This window comes from Haliotis rufescens, unplaced genomic scaffold (assembly GCF_023055435.1).
Source record: "Haliotis rufescens isolate VD_foot unplaced genomic scaffold, xgHalRufe1.0.p SCAF_2, whole genome shotgun sequence".
NCBI lineage: Eukaryota > Metazoa > Mollusca > Gastropoda > Lepetellida > Haliotidae > Haliotis > Haliotis rufescens.
The window spans coordinates 69,175,876-69,189,830 of record NW_025963890.1 but is presented as its reverse complement, the minus strand read 5'-3'; the positions used below and the strand labels follow the sequence as shown (position 1 = coordinate 69,189,830).

At 43.4% G+C, this 13,955-nt stretch overlaps 1 protein-coding gene across 1 annotated transcript in view; it reads right to left on the bottom strand.

Annotated features, from left to right (window-relative positions):
* Positions 1–12,700, bottom strand: part of LOC124115364 — a 32,534-nt gene extending 19,834 nt beyond the window's left edge. Inside the window, exons 1-8 of the mRNA XM_048400479.1 lie at positions 12,582–12,700; positions 10,640–10,751; positions 9,378–9,575; positions 8,348–8,481; positions 6,992–7,100; positions 4,483–4,643; positions 3,710–3,832; positions 3,317–3,425 (exon numbers count right to left, since the gene is read on the bottom strand). Coding sequence (XP_048256436.1) covers positions 3,317–3,425; positions 3,710–3,832; positions 4,483–4,643; positions 6,992–7,100; positions 8,348–8,481; positions 9,378–9,575; positions 10,640–10,751; positions 12,582–12,587 — 952 coding nt within the window. The 5' untranslated portion in view covers positions 12,588–12,700. The remainder of the gene's footprint in view (positions 1–3,316; positions 3,426–3,709; positions 3,833–4,482; positions 4,644–6,991; positions 7,101–8,347; positions 8,482–9,377; positions 9,576–10,639; positions 10,752–12,581) is intronic.
* Between the last annotated feature and the right edge of the window lie 1,255 nt (positions 12,701–13,955).

The following is a 13,955-nucleotide window of genomic DNA, read 5'->3' as shown; positions in this document are numbered from 1 at the left end:
CGTATCTAGAGAGGGGAGGTACGTATCCAGAGAAGGGGAGTGACGTATCCAGAGAAGGGAAGGGACGTATCTAGAGAGGGGAGGTACGTATCCAGAGAAGGGGAGGGACGTATCCAGAGAAGGGGAGGGGCGTATCTAGAGAGAGGAGGTACGTATCCAGAGAAGGGAAGGGACTTATCCAGAGAAGGGAAGGGACGTATCTAGAGAGGGGAGGTACGTATCCAGAGAAGGGAAGGGACGTATCCAGAGAAGGGAAGGGACGTATCTAGAGGAGGTACGTATCCAGAGAAGGGGAGGGGCGTATCTAGAGAGGGGAGGTACGTTTCCAGGGAAGGGGAGGTACGTTTCCAGTGAAGGGGAGGGACCTATCTAGAGGAGGTACGTATCCATAGAACGGGTAGGACGTATCTAGAAGGGGGAGATGTATCCAGAGCGGGTAGAGCTGTATCCAGAGATGGGGAGGGACGGATCTAGAGAGGGGAGGTACGTATCCAGAGAAGGGGAGGGACGTATCCAGAGAAGGGGAGGGACGTATCCAGAGAAGGCGATAAACGTATCCAGAGAGGGGAAGTAAGGTTTCTAGAGTAGGGACGTATCCGGAGAAGGGGTAGCGTATCTAGAGAGGGGAGTAACGTATCCAGGGAGGGGAGGGGAGGGACGTATCCAGAGAGGTGGAAATGCGTATCCAGAAAGGGGAGGTACGTATCCAGAGAGGTGAGGTGAGGTGAAATTGGGTTTAACGTCGCGTCCAAGATTATTGCACTTATATAGCGACGTGCATGCACGTGTATGTGTGTGTGTGGCTGCTTGTACTAGTCCGGACTGATGCCGATTTATAGTGCTAGCTCACTGAGATACCATGCCGCAGTTTAACATGAATACCCCACTCAGACACAGTATACTGACTCCGAGCCGACCAGTCCTTGTTTTAGCCCCTTAATGCCGAGCGCCAGACAGGGTAACAACAAGTACAATCTTTTAACGTCTTTTTGTATGACGCGGCCCGGGATCGAACCCTGGACCTTCCGCTCTCCGGGCGGACACTCTACCACAAGACCACGGAGGCGGTCGTATCCAGAGAGGGGAGGGGCGTATCCATAGAGGGGAGGGGGCGTATCCAGAGAGGGGAGGGCCGTATCTAGAGAGAGGAGGGGCGTATCTAGCGAGAGGATGTACGTATCCAGAGAAGGGGAGGGACGTATCCAGAGACGGGAAGGGACGTATCTAGAGAGGGGAGGTACGTATCAAGAGAAGGGAAGGGACGTATCCAGAGAAGGGAAGGGACGTATCTAGAGATGGGAGGTACGTATCCAGAGAAGGGGAGGGACGTATCCAGAGAAGGGGAGGGGCGTATCTAGAGAGGGGAGGTACGTTTCCAGGGAAGGGGAGGTACGTTTCCAGTGAAGGGGAGGGACCTATCTAGAGGAGGTACGTATCCATAGAACGGGTAGGACGTATCTAGAAGGGGGAGATGTATCCAGAGCGGGTTGAGAGAAGGGGAGGGACGGATCTAGAGAGTGGAGGTACGTATCCAGAGAAGGGGAGGGACGGATCTAGAGAGTGGAGGTACGTATCCAGAGAAGGGGAGGGACGTATCCAGAGAAGGGGAGGGACGTATCCAGAGAAGGCGATGGACGTATCCAGAGAGGGGAAGTAAGGTTTCTAGAGTAGGGACGTATCCAGAGAAGGGGTAGCGTATCTAGAGAGGGGAGTAACGTATCCAGAGAGGGGAGGGGAGGGACGTATCCAGAGAGGTGGAAATGCGTATCCAGAAAGGGGAGGTACGTATCAAGAGAGGGGAGGGGCGTATCCATAGAGGGGAGGGGGCGTATCCAGAGAGGGGAGGGCCGTATCTAGAGAGAGGAGGGGCGTATCCATAGAGGGGAGGGGGCGTATCCAGAGAGGGGAGGGCCGTATCTAGAGAGAGGAGGGGCGTATCCATAGAGGGGGGAGGGCCGTATCTAGAGAGACGAGGGACGTATCCCTCTCCCCTGTTTGTCTTCCCTGTTTGTGAAATTAATGTATAATATTCACTCCGCTCTCTGACGTAATCCCTTCATGATGAATTCAAGGATGTACCCAGACCCATTATCACTTTCAGATTCTACATCACCTCGCCATCCATTCATATCGTCCCATATGACATATCCATCCATGCATATCGTCCCACATAACATATGCATCCATGCATATCGTCCCACATTACATATGCATCCCTGCATATCGACACACATAGCCAAGCCATCCATGCATACCGTCCCACATGATATATCCACCCACGCATATAGTCCTGCATAACATATGCATCCATGCATATCGACATACATTACCAAGCCATCCATGCACAAAGACCCACATGGCATATCCATTAATGTGTATCGACTCATATCACCGATCCATAAATGCATATCGACCCATGTCATCAAGTTACCCATGCATACCGTCTCACATCACCAAGTCATTCATGCATATCTTCCCACATCACCAAGTCATCCATGCATATTTTCCCCATCCCCAAAGTCATTCATGAATATCTTCCCATCACCAAGGCATTCATGCATATCTTCCCACATCACCAAGTCCCCCATGCATATCTGCCTATCACTTAGTCTCCCGGGCATACCGTTCCACATCACCTATTCATCAATGCATATCTTCCCACATCACCAAGTCATTCATGCATATCTTCCCACATCACCAAGTCATCCATGCATATCTTCCCACATTACCAAGTCATTCATGCATATCTTCCCACTTCACCAAGTCATCCATGCATACCGTCCCACATCACCAAGTCATCCATGCATATCTTCCCCATCCCCAAAGTCATTCATGCGTATCTTCCCACATCACCAAGTCATCCATGCATATCCTCCCACATAACAAGTCATTCATGCATATCTTCCAACATCACTTAAAATCCCATGCATATCTTCCCACATCGCAAAGTCGTCCATGCATACCTTCCCACATTACCAAGTCATTCATGCATATCTTCCCACTTCACCAAGTCATCCATGCATACCGTCCCACATCACCAAGTCATCCATGCATATCTTCCCCATCCCCAAAGTCATTCATGCATATCTTCCCACATCACCAAGTCATCCATGCATATCTTCCCACATAACAAGTCATTCATGCATATCTTCCCACATCACTTAAACTCCCATGCATATCTTCCCACATTGCAAAGTCGTCCATGCATATCTTCCCACATCACCAAGTCGTTCATGCAGGTCATCCATGCATATATTCCAACTTTCCCTATACATCCATGCATCGTCCTATGTCACAGAGACCCCCATTTTCTTACCAGTGTTGTAGTCATGGATCTCAACGGTAGCGTCGGTGCTGTAGTAAGGGTATACCGGGCCGGGGCGGGAATCGAACCGGATCAGCTGGTAGTTGTAATCGTAATACACCTGTGGCAATATAAACATCATGTTTGTCTTTATCGGTTTGGGGCCCGCATTTTTGTAGTATTTACTTGATCCTGAATTTGCTTTTTTTAACCCTTGTTATAACAAGAGCGCTGTTGCTCGTTTAGAAAAGCAGGAAAGCCTGTTCTGTTTTCACCAGTGAGTGGACCCAGTTGGCACAACTGTGAATTAAGGTTGGAAAAAAAGAGATTGTGTTAACAGCGAAACCATCATTGATAATGACCGCTGCATACACGTAGTCCATAAATGTTGGTACAAATACTTGCATCTGCTTGCGTGACTGTGTTATCCATGACGGATGTGATCTCCTCTCTGTACTGGTACTGGGCCTGAAGTTGGGGCATATCGCGTGTCTGTTTACGTCCCATGCAAGCAATTCCTTTGGGTGTCTACAACACAGCACGGTACACTGCAGTCAACAAAATTAACCCGTCACCACACGTAACAAATGTTATATTTGGGATAACACTTTCCTAGTAAAGTACAGATTCTACTACTTCCTTGGGTTGAGTCCCATCCGGGATGAAAACCCACACTGCCAGAGTGAGGCACCTAATCGCCAGCACACAAAGTAAGCGATCTAAACCACTCAGCCACTAAAATGAAAGTCCCACAACTGGTAGTCCAGGTCACGTACTTTGCGTACCCCTCTGACAAGTGTAAATTGGCACAACTCCCAGCTATAAACATACAATGCTATTAACACTTGTCAGAAGGGTACACAAAGTATTGTTAGTGTTATGTAAACGAATGTAATGAATAAACAAATAAATAAATCGTCATTTCCCCAGACGAAAGATTGATGCCCCCTACGTCGCAAATTAAGAATATCAGCAAAATGGTTAGAAACTTTGTCAAGTTTTAAGCCATTGTTAGCAATAATCCAACGATATCACGGCGGGAACATCAGAAGATGAACCTATGTGGAGAATCGAACCAGGACTTCCAAATAACGAGCGAAAGTTTTCACAAATTGGCTATCCGCATCAAGATTTGAAAGCCTCAAACATTTAGTCCTTCAAACAAAACCGACGCTTACTTCTAACTTAGATTCGTCCGTAATTTCGCTCCTGTAGCCAGTATAGTCATAAATGTGATGGAAGCTTGAGCCCACGCCGGGACCCAACAAGTTCTGGTAGCCGACGATTTCAGCCCTGACCGGAATCTGAGGAGAATTGTCCGACGTGGTCCAGTTCGTAACTGCAATAAATGATTATAAATACCTCAAAGTAATGTTCACGAGGTAAAGGTGTGTTAAACTTGTACTAATGGAACGTCCCAGCAAACTGGATGACAGTGCCTCCAACGTCTTTTTGTCTGCTAGTTTAATTAAAAGCAGTCTTTGGTAGGCTTTCAGACATTGGAAGTACATGAATACATGTCACCTTTTAAGGAAAACAACTTCTTTTATTCTTTGTCACGACGTTTCAGAGCTACCTCTTGCTCCTTCGTGAGGTGAATACTGTCAGTTAGTCAGTCAGTTTCTTAGTTTTATCGACCCCTTCTAGCTTACTTACTTACTTACTTACTTTGGAGATTTAACTTGCGCTTTCCGACTGATGCGTATTTCGCTCACGGGCGCGGCCAGGCCATTTAATGTGTTTCCGAAAGGGGCGAAAGTGGTCTGTGCAACCCAAGAGGGAGGTTTTAGGGTTTGCTTATATAGAATTTGGGGATTTTGAGATTTGGAATAGATGCCGATGGGATTGGGGAGGAGAACTAAGGGAGCTGGGTATGGTGGATGTTTGTTTGTTTATGTGATTTTGATTTGGTAGGTTATTGTGTTTTTAGATGCGTTTTATTAGTTCCGTTTTGATTAAGAATACGCCTAAGGCCTTGAAGTTTTCTAGTTTATTTTGTGGGTTTAGTATTGCTTCTAGAGTTAGAGCCTTGTTTAGATTGAGGGTGATTTGTAATGCGGTTCAATGTGTTAGGTAGTGTGTGCAGTGGATGAGAGCGTGTTTCTGGTTGTTTGCAGTGTGGGCAGTTACCTGTAGTGTGTTGTTTAAATTTTTTTAGGTGGTTATTTAGGTTGGTGTGTCCTGTTTGGAGTTTAGTGATTACTCTGTCGATTTTTTGGGATGGATGGAGAATTTTTGGTTTGGTTAGTGGTTTGCTGAGCACTTTTTTGATTTGGCTATTTGAGTTTAGATATAGGTTATGCCATTTTTGTGATTTTTTGCTTGTTTACACTTTTAATTTCTGATTTTGAGATGGGTAAGTTTAAGCTTATTTCTGGGATTTTGAGGGATAGTTTAGCTGCTTTATCGGCGTTTTCATTACCGTATATTCCTACGTGGGCGGGTATCCACAAGAAGGTTATTTGTTTGCCTGCCTTAGTTAGGTCGTTGGAGCTTTTAAGTATTTGATTTATTAATTTAGGTCGGTTTTTGGTATTTTTGTTTTGGAGGGCTTGCAGTCCACTTAGGGAGTCGGTAAGTATTAGGATTTTTTTGTGTTTTTTGGATTCTTGATTATGGAGGGCTGAGGCCATGCCCATTATTTCTGCCGTGAATATTGATTGGTTGTTTGGGAGTCGGAAGGATTGTGTGGTTTTAGTTGGTTGTGTGGTATGGACTCCGAAACCTGTGTGTTTGGAGGTAGGATCTGAGGATCCGTCCGTGTAAATGTGACACCAATTTGGCTATTTTTCGTGTATGTATGCTAGTGTGGTAGTTTTAGCTAATGTGAATACTGACGATATGTTTACACAAGGTAGGATTAATGTACAAAGATACCATGCCATGACGAAGCCTATGAGATTAAGAGCAGAGAAGCCAATGGGCGTTGTAACAATGAGCTGACTATAGTAACACTAACAGTAAGGCAATCAAAGATTTGTGGTCTTATTGACTTCGTCATTATATTGTTTGTTTGTGCATTAATCCCACATCATGTACACTTATCATCATGTAGTATGCACGCACGTAATAGTAAAAACAAAGTAAGTATTTTGACATCGTAGTTGATTTGTTTTTTCTGTATGCATCACAAATAAAGGGGCAAGAAGAAGCTCTGAACTGAAACGTCGTACAAAGTATAGAAGAAGTTGTTATCCATAATCAGTGGCATGTATTCGAGTTCAATGTAATGATCAGGTGCATATCAATCCGAAAATTACTAAGTAGTTGGATTAGGCATTTGGTCCTTTGAACAGCACACAGGTCACAAATCCGGAGCAGTTGAGCAGCGTAGGTCGCAGAGATGAGGTGAGGTAAAACTGAGTTTAACGTTGCGTTCAAGATTATTGTACTCTTATGGTGACGTGTATGCACAGTAAAATGACGCTTTGCCAGTCCAGTACAGGCAGGGTAACAACAAGTACCATTTGTACCGTATGACGTGGTCGGGAATCGAACCACCGACCTTCCGCTCCCTGGGCAGGTGCTGGTCGCAGAGACTAAATGGGGAAATGTTCACCGAAGGTGATGCGTGCCGTACCCATGTAAACGTACACTGGTACGCACGAATCATTACGCCGTATTCATTCCGCTTGGCAAATACATATATTAGCAACTGTATCCTAAAGTAAATGCACATGTACTAACCAGAGAAGTAGTAGTCGAGGGTGAAGTTGACACCGAGGTATCCCCAGTACATGCACGACTGCCAGTGGTCACACTGAATGCCCCGGACAGTAGACTGACCTATATATACCTGGAAGAGTGAGTGAGTAAGTTGAACAGTCGAAGGCGCTCACCACTGTGGTTAAAAGACAAGAATATGTATAGTGTCAACAAAACGATGATAATAAGACGAATCCGGGATTCGTTGCCATGAAGTGGGTAAAACTGAGGTAGACAACTCTGCACAGCGAATTGCGGCGACGTGGACAACTTGGCTCTCCTCGTCCCCACGTACCTTGAATACTAAGTTATGAGTTTGTATGGGACTTAACGCTGGTTTTAGCTGTATGATGTCAGACAACGGCCATCTTTCATGCTGGAGGAATATTACGAATGTTGTTGAAGGATACCATTTTGGTAACACAATGTTAGCTGACACATGCCTCTCTTCTCTATCAACAATATCATCGTACCATCATTTTTGTCATGAAAAAACTGCAATATAATTTCGAGAATTAATCATGAATCCGGAATCCAGAAACATATTTATCACAATTTGGATAAAAATATTCTCGCGGGGAAAAGGCTCATGTGCATCACTGACAATCGTGGGAAATAATAAATAAACGGAAACAAAGAACGATTTTGCAACAGAACAAGATATAGATGCCCTTGAAAGATGAATTGACCATGACAGCGTCAACACATGCCCTCTGTACACGTCATCACAGGCTGAAAAAGGGTCATTTGTCAGTTCACAAGTTTCGAGTACGATCACCATTATCAGTGACACAAAGTTGATGATGGCGCCTTAGTGACGACACAAGATTGTTGAGGAAGGCTTGTGGAATACCATTATGCATGGATAACGTCACCGTTTTGTTTGGAAGCCGCGTAAACGACGTTTCATTTTATCCCACCCATGGTAGATGGTCGACAGACCTGGCAAAACAACAGGCCAATGGAGTATGGGGATGTTTTGTTGTCCAGTGAAGTCTGTGACAACATGTATGACGGGAGGGCGTGCATTTGCAGGTGAAGCAGACATGTATGCTTATCGTGTCGACGTGACGTTACGCGTGGACGTCCAGAAGGAAGTGACATTTGAGTGTTACGATGATCCCCGACACCCGCCCTTCAACTCGGTTTCGTGTAATTACAGGTTTAATAATTTCAACGTCTCATGTTCGGATATGAGTGGCATAACCTTTACGAGGTTTAGCCGTCAATAACGTTGTTTTTCACAGTCAAAATACTTAATGTGTGACGAATGTCTTATTCATTGGATTTTATTCAGGTACAATTTTAGGAATGTACCCTGAAGATGTTTATACCTACCTCACCATACCTCTGTGCGAACCTGAGGACAGATCCTGTGGAATAGCCATGAGGCATGGCCGACTTCCCTGATGAACCCCCAAGAAAAACGTCATCCGGATCCATCGACTGGTTGTATACCGTACACGCGCCATCTGTCGCAGTAAATAGAGAACCATAAGGCCGTCTGTATATTGTGTATATTTCTCAGTTCCCACAGGTTCTAATCTACTGTCCCGCTCAAAGGATATTCTATATCCGCCCATACGTCCGCCTCAATATATATCATCCAGCTATGGAACTATCAAAACATGCCCACTGCTTTCTTATCCCGCATTTGACATCTGTTTTAAGTATCAACACGCACATAGGAACCGTTGCACTCGTGCAATAACGATGCAGGGAGGTTATGAGTAGGTGTACTGTAAGAACTGTTCCAAATTCACTCTTGGGGTAAAGATTCAAAGTTTATTTTGTGTTTATTTTATTTCGTATTGTTTTTGACGGAGCATGCACTTGAGAAACATATAACATAACGTGGATAGTCGTAAATGCAAAGGACATAATTAGCTGGGAAAAGATGGTTCAGAATACAACAAGCTTCGAATTCTCACTGTCGACCACCAGTCAGTGACGATTGACAGTTCATGCGATATAGATGCCAAGTTGTGATGTATAGCGACCCAATAGGCGCTAACCTTATATTTGTACGTGGATGAACGTCGATATATGGTTAAACAGAGAGAGACAATACTTCGGCCATGCTCTTTTTTCAGATTCCATTGGAGGTAACGCCTTCCTACATAATCACAATGTTAAAATGCAGTGTGTGTGTGTGTGAGTATGGTTTTACGCCGCTTTTAGTAATATTCCAGCAATATCCCGGCGGAGGACACCAGAAATGGGCTTCACACGTTGTACCCATGTCGGGAATCGAACCCGGGTCTTCGGCGTGACGAGCAAACGCTTTAACCACTTGGCTACCCGACCGCCCCTGAAGTGCAATGTAAAACACTACACCAATTTACTCACCCAGAAGACGTGGACTTACTTATGATATGGTAGCTCTCGTTCGTGTTGTAGTTGAGGATAAAGTATTCAATGTTGTCCCCCAGGGTGACAGTCATCGCGGACACACCTTCCGAAATGGAGACGTATTCATCTGCCACCACAGTCTTAAACTGGTCAATGATGGCGCCTTCAATATGGACTTGGTATTCGGGGGGCATCACCTGAGGAAGCCTCGGATCTGGAGCAGAGTGAGTGATTGAGTACCGTAATGCGTGAGTGGGCGATTGAGTGGATGAGCGGTGGGTGGGCCTGTTAATAATTTGGCTTTAAAGTGTGTGAGTGAGTTTGTTATTTTATGGGTGTTAGTTTGACGTGGGACGAAATGTTCACCACATAAAACCCAGACTATAGTGAGTGACTTTGGTTTTACGCCGCTTTTAGAAATATTCCAGCAATATCACGGCGGGAGACACCAGAAATGGGCTTCACACATTGTACCCATGTCGGGAATCGAACCCGGGTCTTCAGCGTGACGGACGAACGCTTTAACCACAAGGCTACCCGACCGCCCCAGAACCCAGACTAGTACTTGCTCAAAATAACACCTGGTCCTCAATGAAAAAAAAAAAGAAACGTCTTCCTGTTGTCAAAATATTTGTTAAAGTAACTCTTACAATTCATTATATGACAATCAAATCCCTTAAATGAGTATCGTAAAATTATAATCAGCGATGTATACCAGGTCTTCGCGAAAAGGTGAGCGTATCCTGTCCTCGCTTCACAAACACATGCCATGGGCAGCCAAATGTTCATCTGAACAAAGACGGGAACATATGATCGAGTCACAATAATGAACTCCATCTGAACTCCTAGTGTCATCACTATTGGATAGCGAATGAGTATGGTTTTACACCGCTTTTAGCAATATTCCCGCAAATGACGGCGGGGGACACCAGAAATTGGCTTCACACATTGTACCCATGTCGGGAATGGAACCCGGGTCTTGAGCGTGACGAGCGAACGCTTTAACCACTAGGTTACCCGACCGCCCCACTATTTGATAGTGATTCATAGATATATCATATATGATATAGTCGGAGTGGTACAAAGGACTGCTTTCGGCAGAGATTTCTTAGAAAAGGGCGTGTCGCTTACATTTGAACGCTGTTACCCTGATCAGAAGTCTTTGAGCACGAAAAAAAGGTTGATATATTTAAAGAAACACATTATTTTAGCCCCTCTTCAAAATATTTCATAACCATTCGACTGACTCACTGTTTCAGTACTCAGTGATTCACTCACCGTTTGGTCCGACAGTGGCTTGTGGATCTGTTGAGCACATAGGACTTGGGTACTTAACTCCATCTCCTCGTGTCCGAACCACAAACAGCACCAGCAGCGCCCCGATCACAGCCTGAAACAACGCATCGAGCAGATTGCAACCACGAACATAATCAACGAAAATAACATGATATTACTTGCATGATGAATAGGAAATATATAGCATATCACCAAACGTATGTCATGTGTATTATATCAACATAGGTATGCAATATGAATTATATCAACATATGTATGCAATATGTATAAAATCAACATAGGTATGCAATATGCATTAAATCAACTCAGATATGGAATGGATATTATATCATCATAGGTGTGTAATATGAATTATATCAACACATGTATGCAATATGTATTAAACCAACAAAGGTATGCAATATGCATTAAATCCATACAGATATGCAAGGGATATTATATCAACATAGGTGTGTGTTATAGCATCACAGGTATGCAACCCGTATTAAATTAACACAGATATGCAATGGATATAACATATGTGTGTAATATGTATTATAGCATCATAGGTATGCAACCTGTATTAAATCAACACAGATATGCAATGGATATTATATCAACATAGGTGTGTTATATGTATTATAGCATCACAGGTATGCAACCTGTATTAAATCAACACAGATATGCAATGGATATTATATCAACATAGGTGTGTATTATGTATTATAGCATCACATGTATGTAATATGTATTAAATAAACACAGATATGCAATGGATATTACATCGACATAGGTGTGTAACAGGTAATGTATCAACATAGGTATGCAACATGTATTATATCAACATTGGCATCCATAGTATATTATATTAAAATATGTATGCAACATGTATAAATCAACATGAATATGCAATATGTTTTCTATCAACATAGGGATGCAATATGTATTATATCAACATAGGTGTGCAATATGTATCCTGTCAACATAGGTATGCAATTTGTATTAATTAACACAGATATGCAATGAATATTATATTAACATACGTGTGTAATATGTATTATGGCATCATAGGTATGCAATATGTGTTATTTCTACATAGTTATGCAATGTGTATTATACCAATAAAGGTATTATGCAATATGTGTTATATCATCATAGGTATGCAATATATTTTATATCAACATAGGTGTGCAATGGATATTATATCACCATAGGTATGCAATGTGTATTATATCAATATAGGTATGCAATATGTATCATATTTACAGAGGTAAGCAATGTGTCTTATATCAACATAGGTATGCAATATGTTTTATATCAACATAGGTGTGCATTGGGTATTATATCAACATAGGTATGGAGCATGTATTATATCAACATAGGTGTGTTTGTTATCAATACGCTTTCAGGACATTTCATTGTACATGTACTGTTTCAATAATAACGTAATGGTTTCAATGAGTCATGCTCATATCACGATGCACACCCTGAATGTACATTCGCGTTCCCACTTTACATGTTAGCCATTTCATAATATTTCGTCGATATAAATCCTAAATAAGGACCTTTGGTAGCAAAGGGCACTTTTGGTTAGGCTGGCTATGTTTGACTCACAATCAAGACTTTTGGAAACTAGGTAACTTACAATTATACAACAAGGGATCTAAATGAACGACTACTTTCATTCCAGTGACAATACTAGTAAATCGCCCATCGCAAAACGTTTGTTAATGACATTACAGTTTGTGTTCAGCATATATGGTGTGATAATAACGTTACGTCAGCTACAATAACGGCAAACAGACAGTATAGTCTTGTCGTGTGTACTGTGTCTATCGCTATTAGAACATACATGGATCGTTCTTCATTATATCAACATTGTGGTTATATTACGAGTGTAAACAGACCGTCAATGCATGTTTAAAGGTATTTGTGAGCTTCTTACCTTCATTATGAGAGTGGAGGGAGGGTCTCAGTCGGTGGCAGATGGGACAATGTCCACCTGATTAGAGGTGTGTTGTCCCGTGATAACAAGCATTGTGTAGAAGGGACCATACCGGCGGTGATAACACTACCACATTTTGCACAAGCTGCAGGTCTATCAGCTTCGGGGTTATCAGATCACGCTATACGGTGTTCAGTTGAGTTGAACGAGTCAGTCAGTAACTGGGTGGTGAATGCGCGAAGAACGGTTGAGTGACTGGCTGGATCGTTGAGAGAATGATTGAAGGAAATGCTGGTGAGAGATGAGTGATTGAGTGAGTGTGTAGGTGAATGGTAGATTGAATGATTGATTGAATATGCGGCTTTGTGTGTATCTGCATATGTGAGTGATTGAGTTGGTGAATAGTTGGATGGGTGAACGAACGAACAAACGCGTGAAAGAACGACAGAACGAATGAGAGAATGAAAAAACCGACGAATGAACATGTTCATATGCTGCTTTTATCATTATTTAAAACCCTGGTGTGACACCAGAAATGGGCTTCACATATTGTAACCAGGTGGGGAAGCGAATCTGCCTGCTTCGTGACTCACCTACACTTTAGCTACTATTACTTACTACTGTTAATGATTTAATGATTTCTCCATCGATCAGTTGATCGTGAGGATGCATAAGTAACAAGTGATTGCGTTGGTTGTTCACGGCCACTGATTTACCTTATTTACTCGATGTTTTTTTTGTTTAACGCAACACTCAGCAATATTCCACCTATATGACGGCGCTCTGTAAATAATCGAGTCTGGACCAGACAACCCAGTGATTGACATCATGATCATCGATCCACGCAATTGGGATACGATGACATGCATCAACCAAGTCAGCGAGCCTGCCCACCCGATCCCGTTAGTTAATGAATATATGCCCAGTTAACGATGAGGCAGGATACGGACTCAAATGTAAAAAAGGAATATTTTCAATGTTGTTTTGAGATATCGGGTATGTTCATATCATTTATTACGAACAGGGTTAGATATAATCGAGTTAATAAATATCGTATGGGCGCAAGTACAAATGTCCCTTACGCACTTGCGCGCCAATGTATTGTTTACGTCATCCGAACCGCATTGTTGACGTAGTACAGTTATATCACGGCGTGTCAGCTTAATGTGCGAGGTGGGCGCGAAGTGATGCAGGCCTCAGACGTTTACCACTTCGGCGAAACCCACGAGCACGGGTATGGTGCTGACAAACCTAGAAACATAATCGGGGCGAACCGGGATTCGAACTCACAATCATGGGTTTCTGGCGTGCCCAAGGGACGCAACTCTGCACAGCGAATCGCGGCGCCTTAGACGACTGGGCCACCCGTGTCCC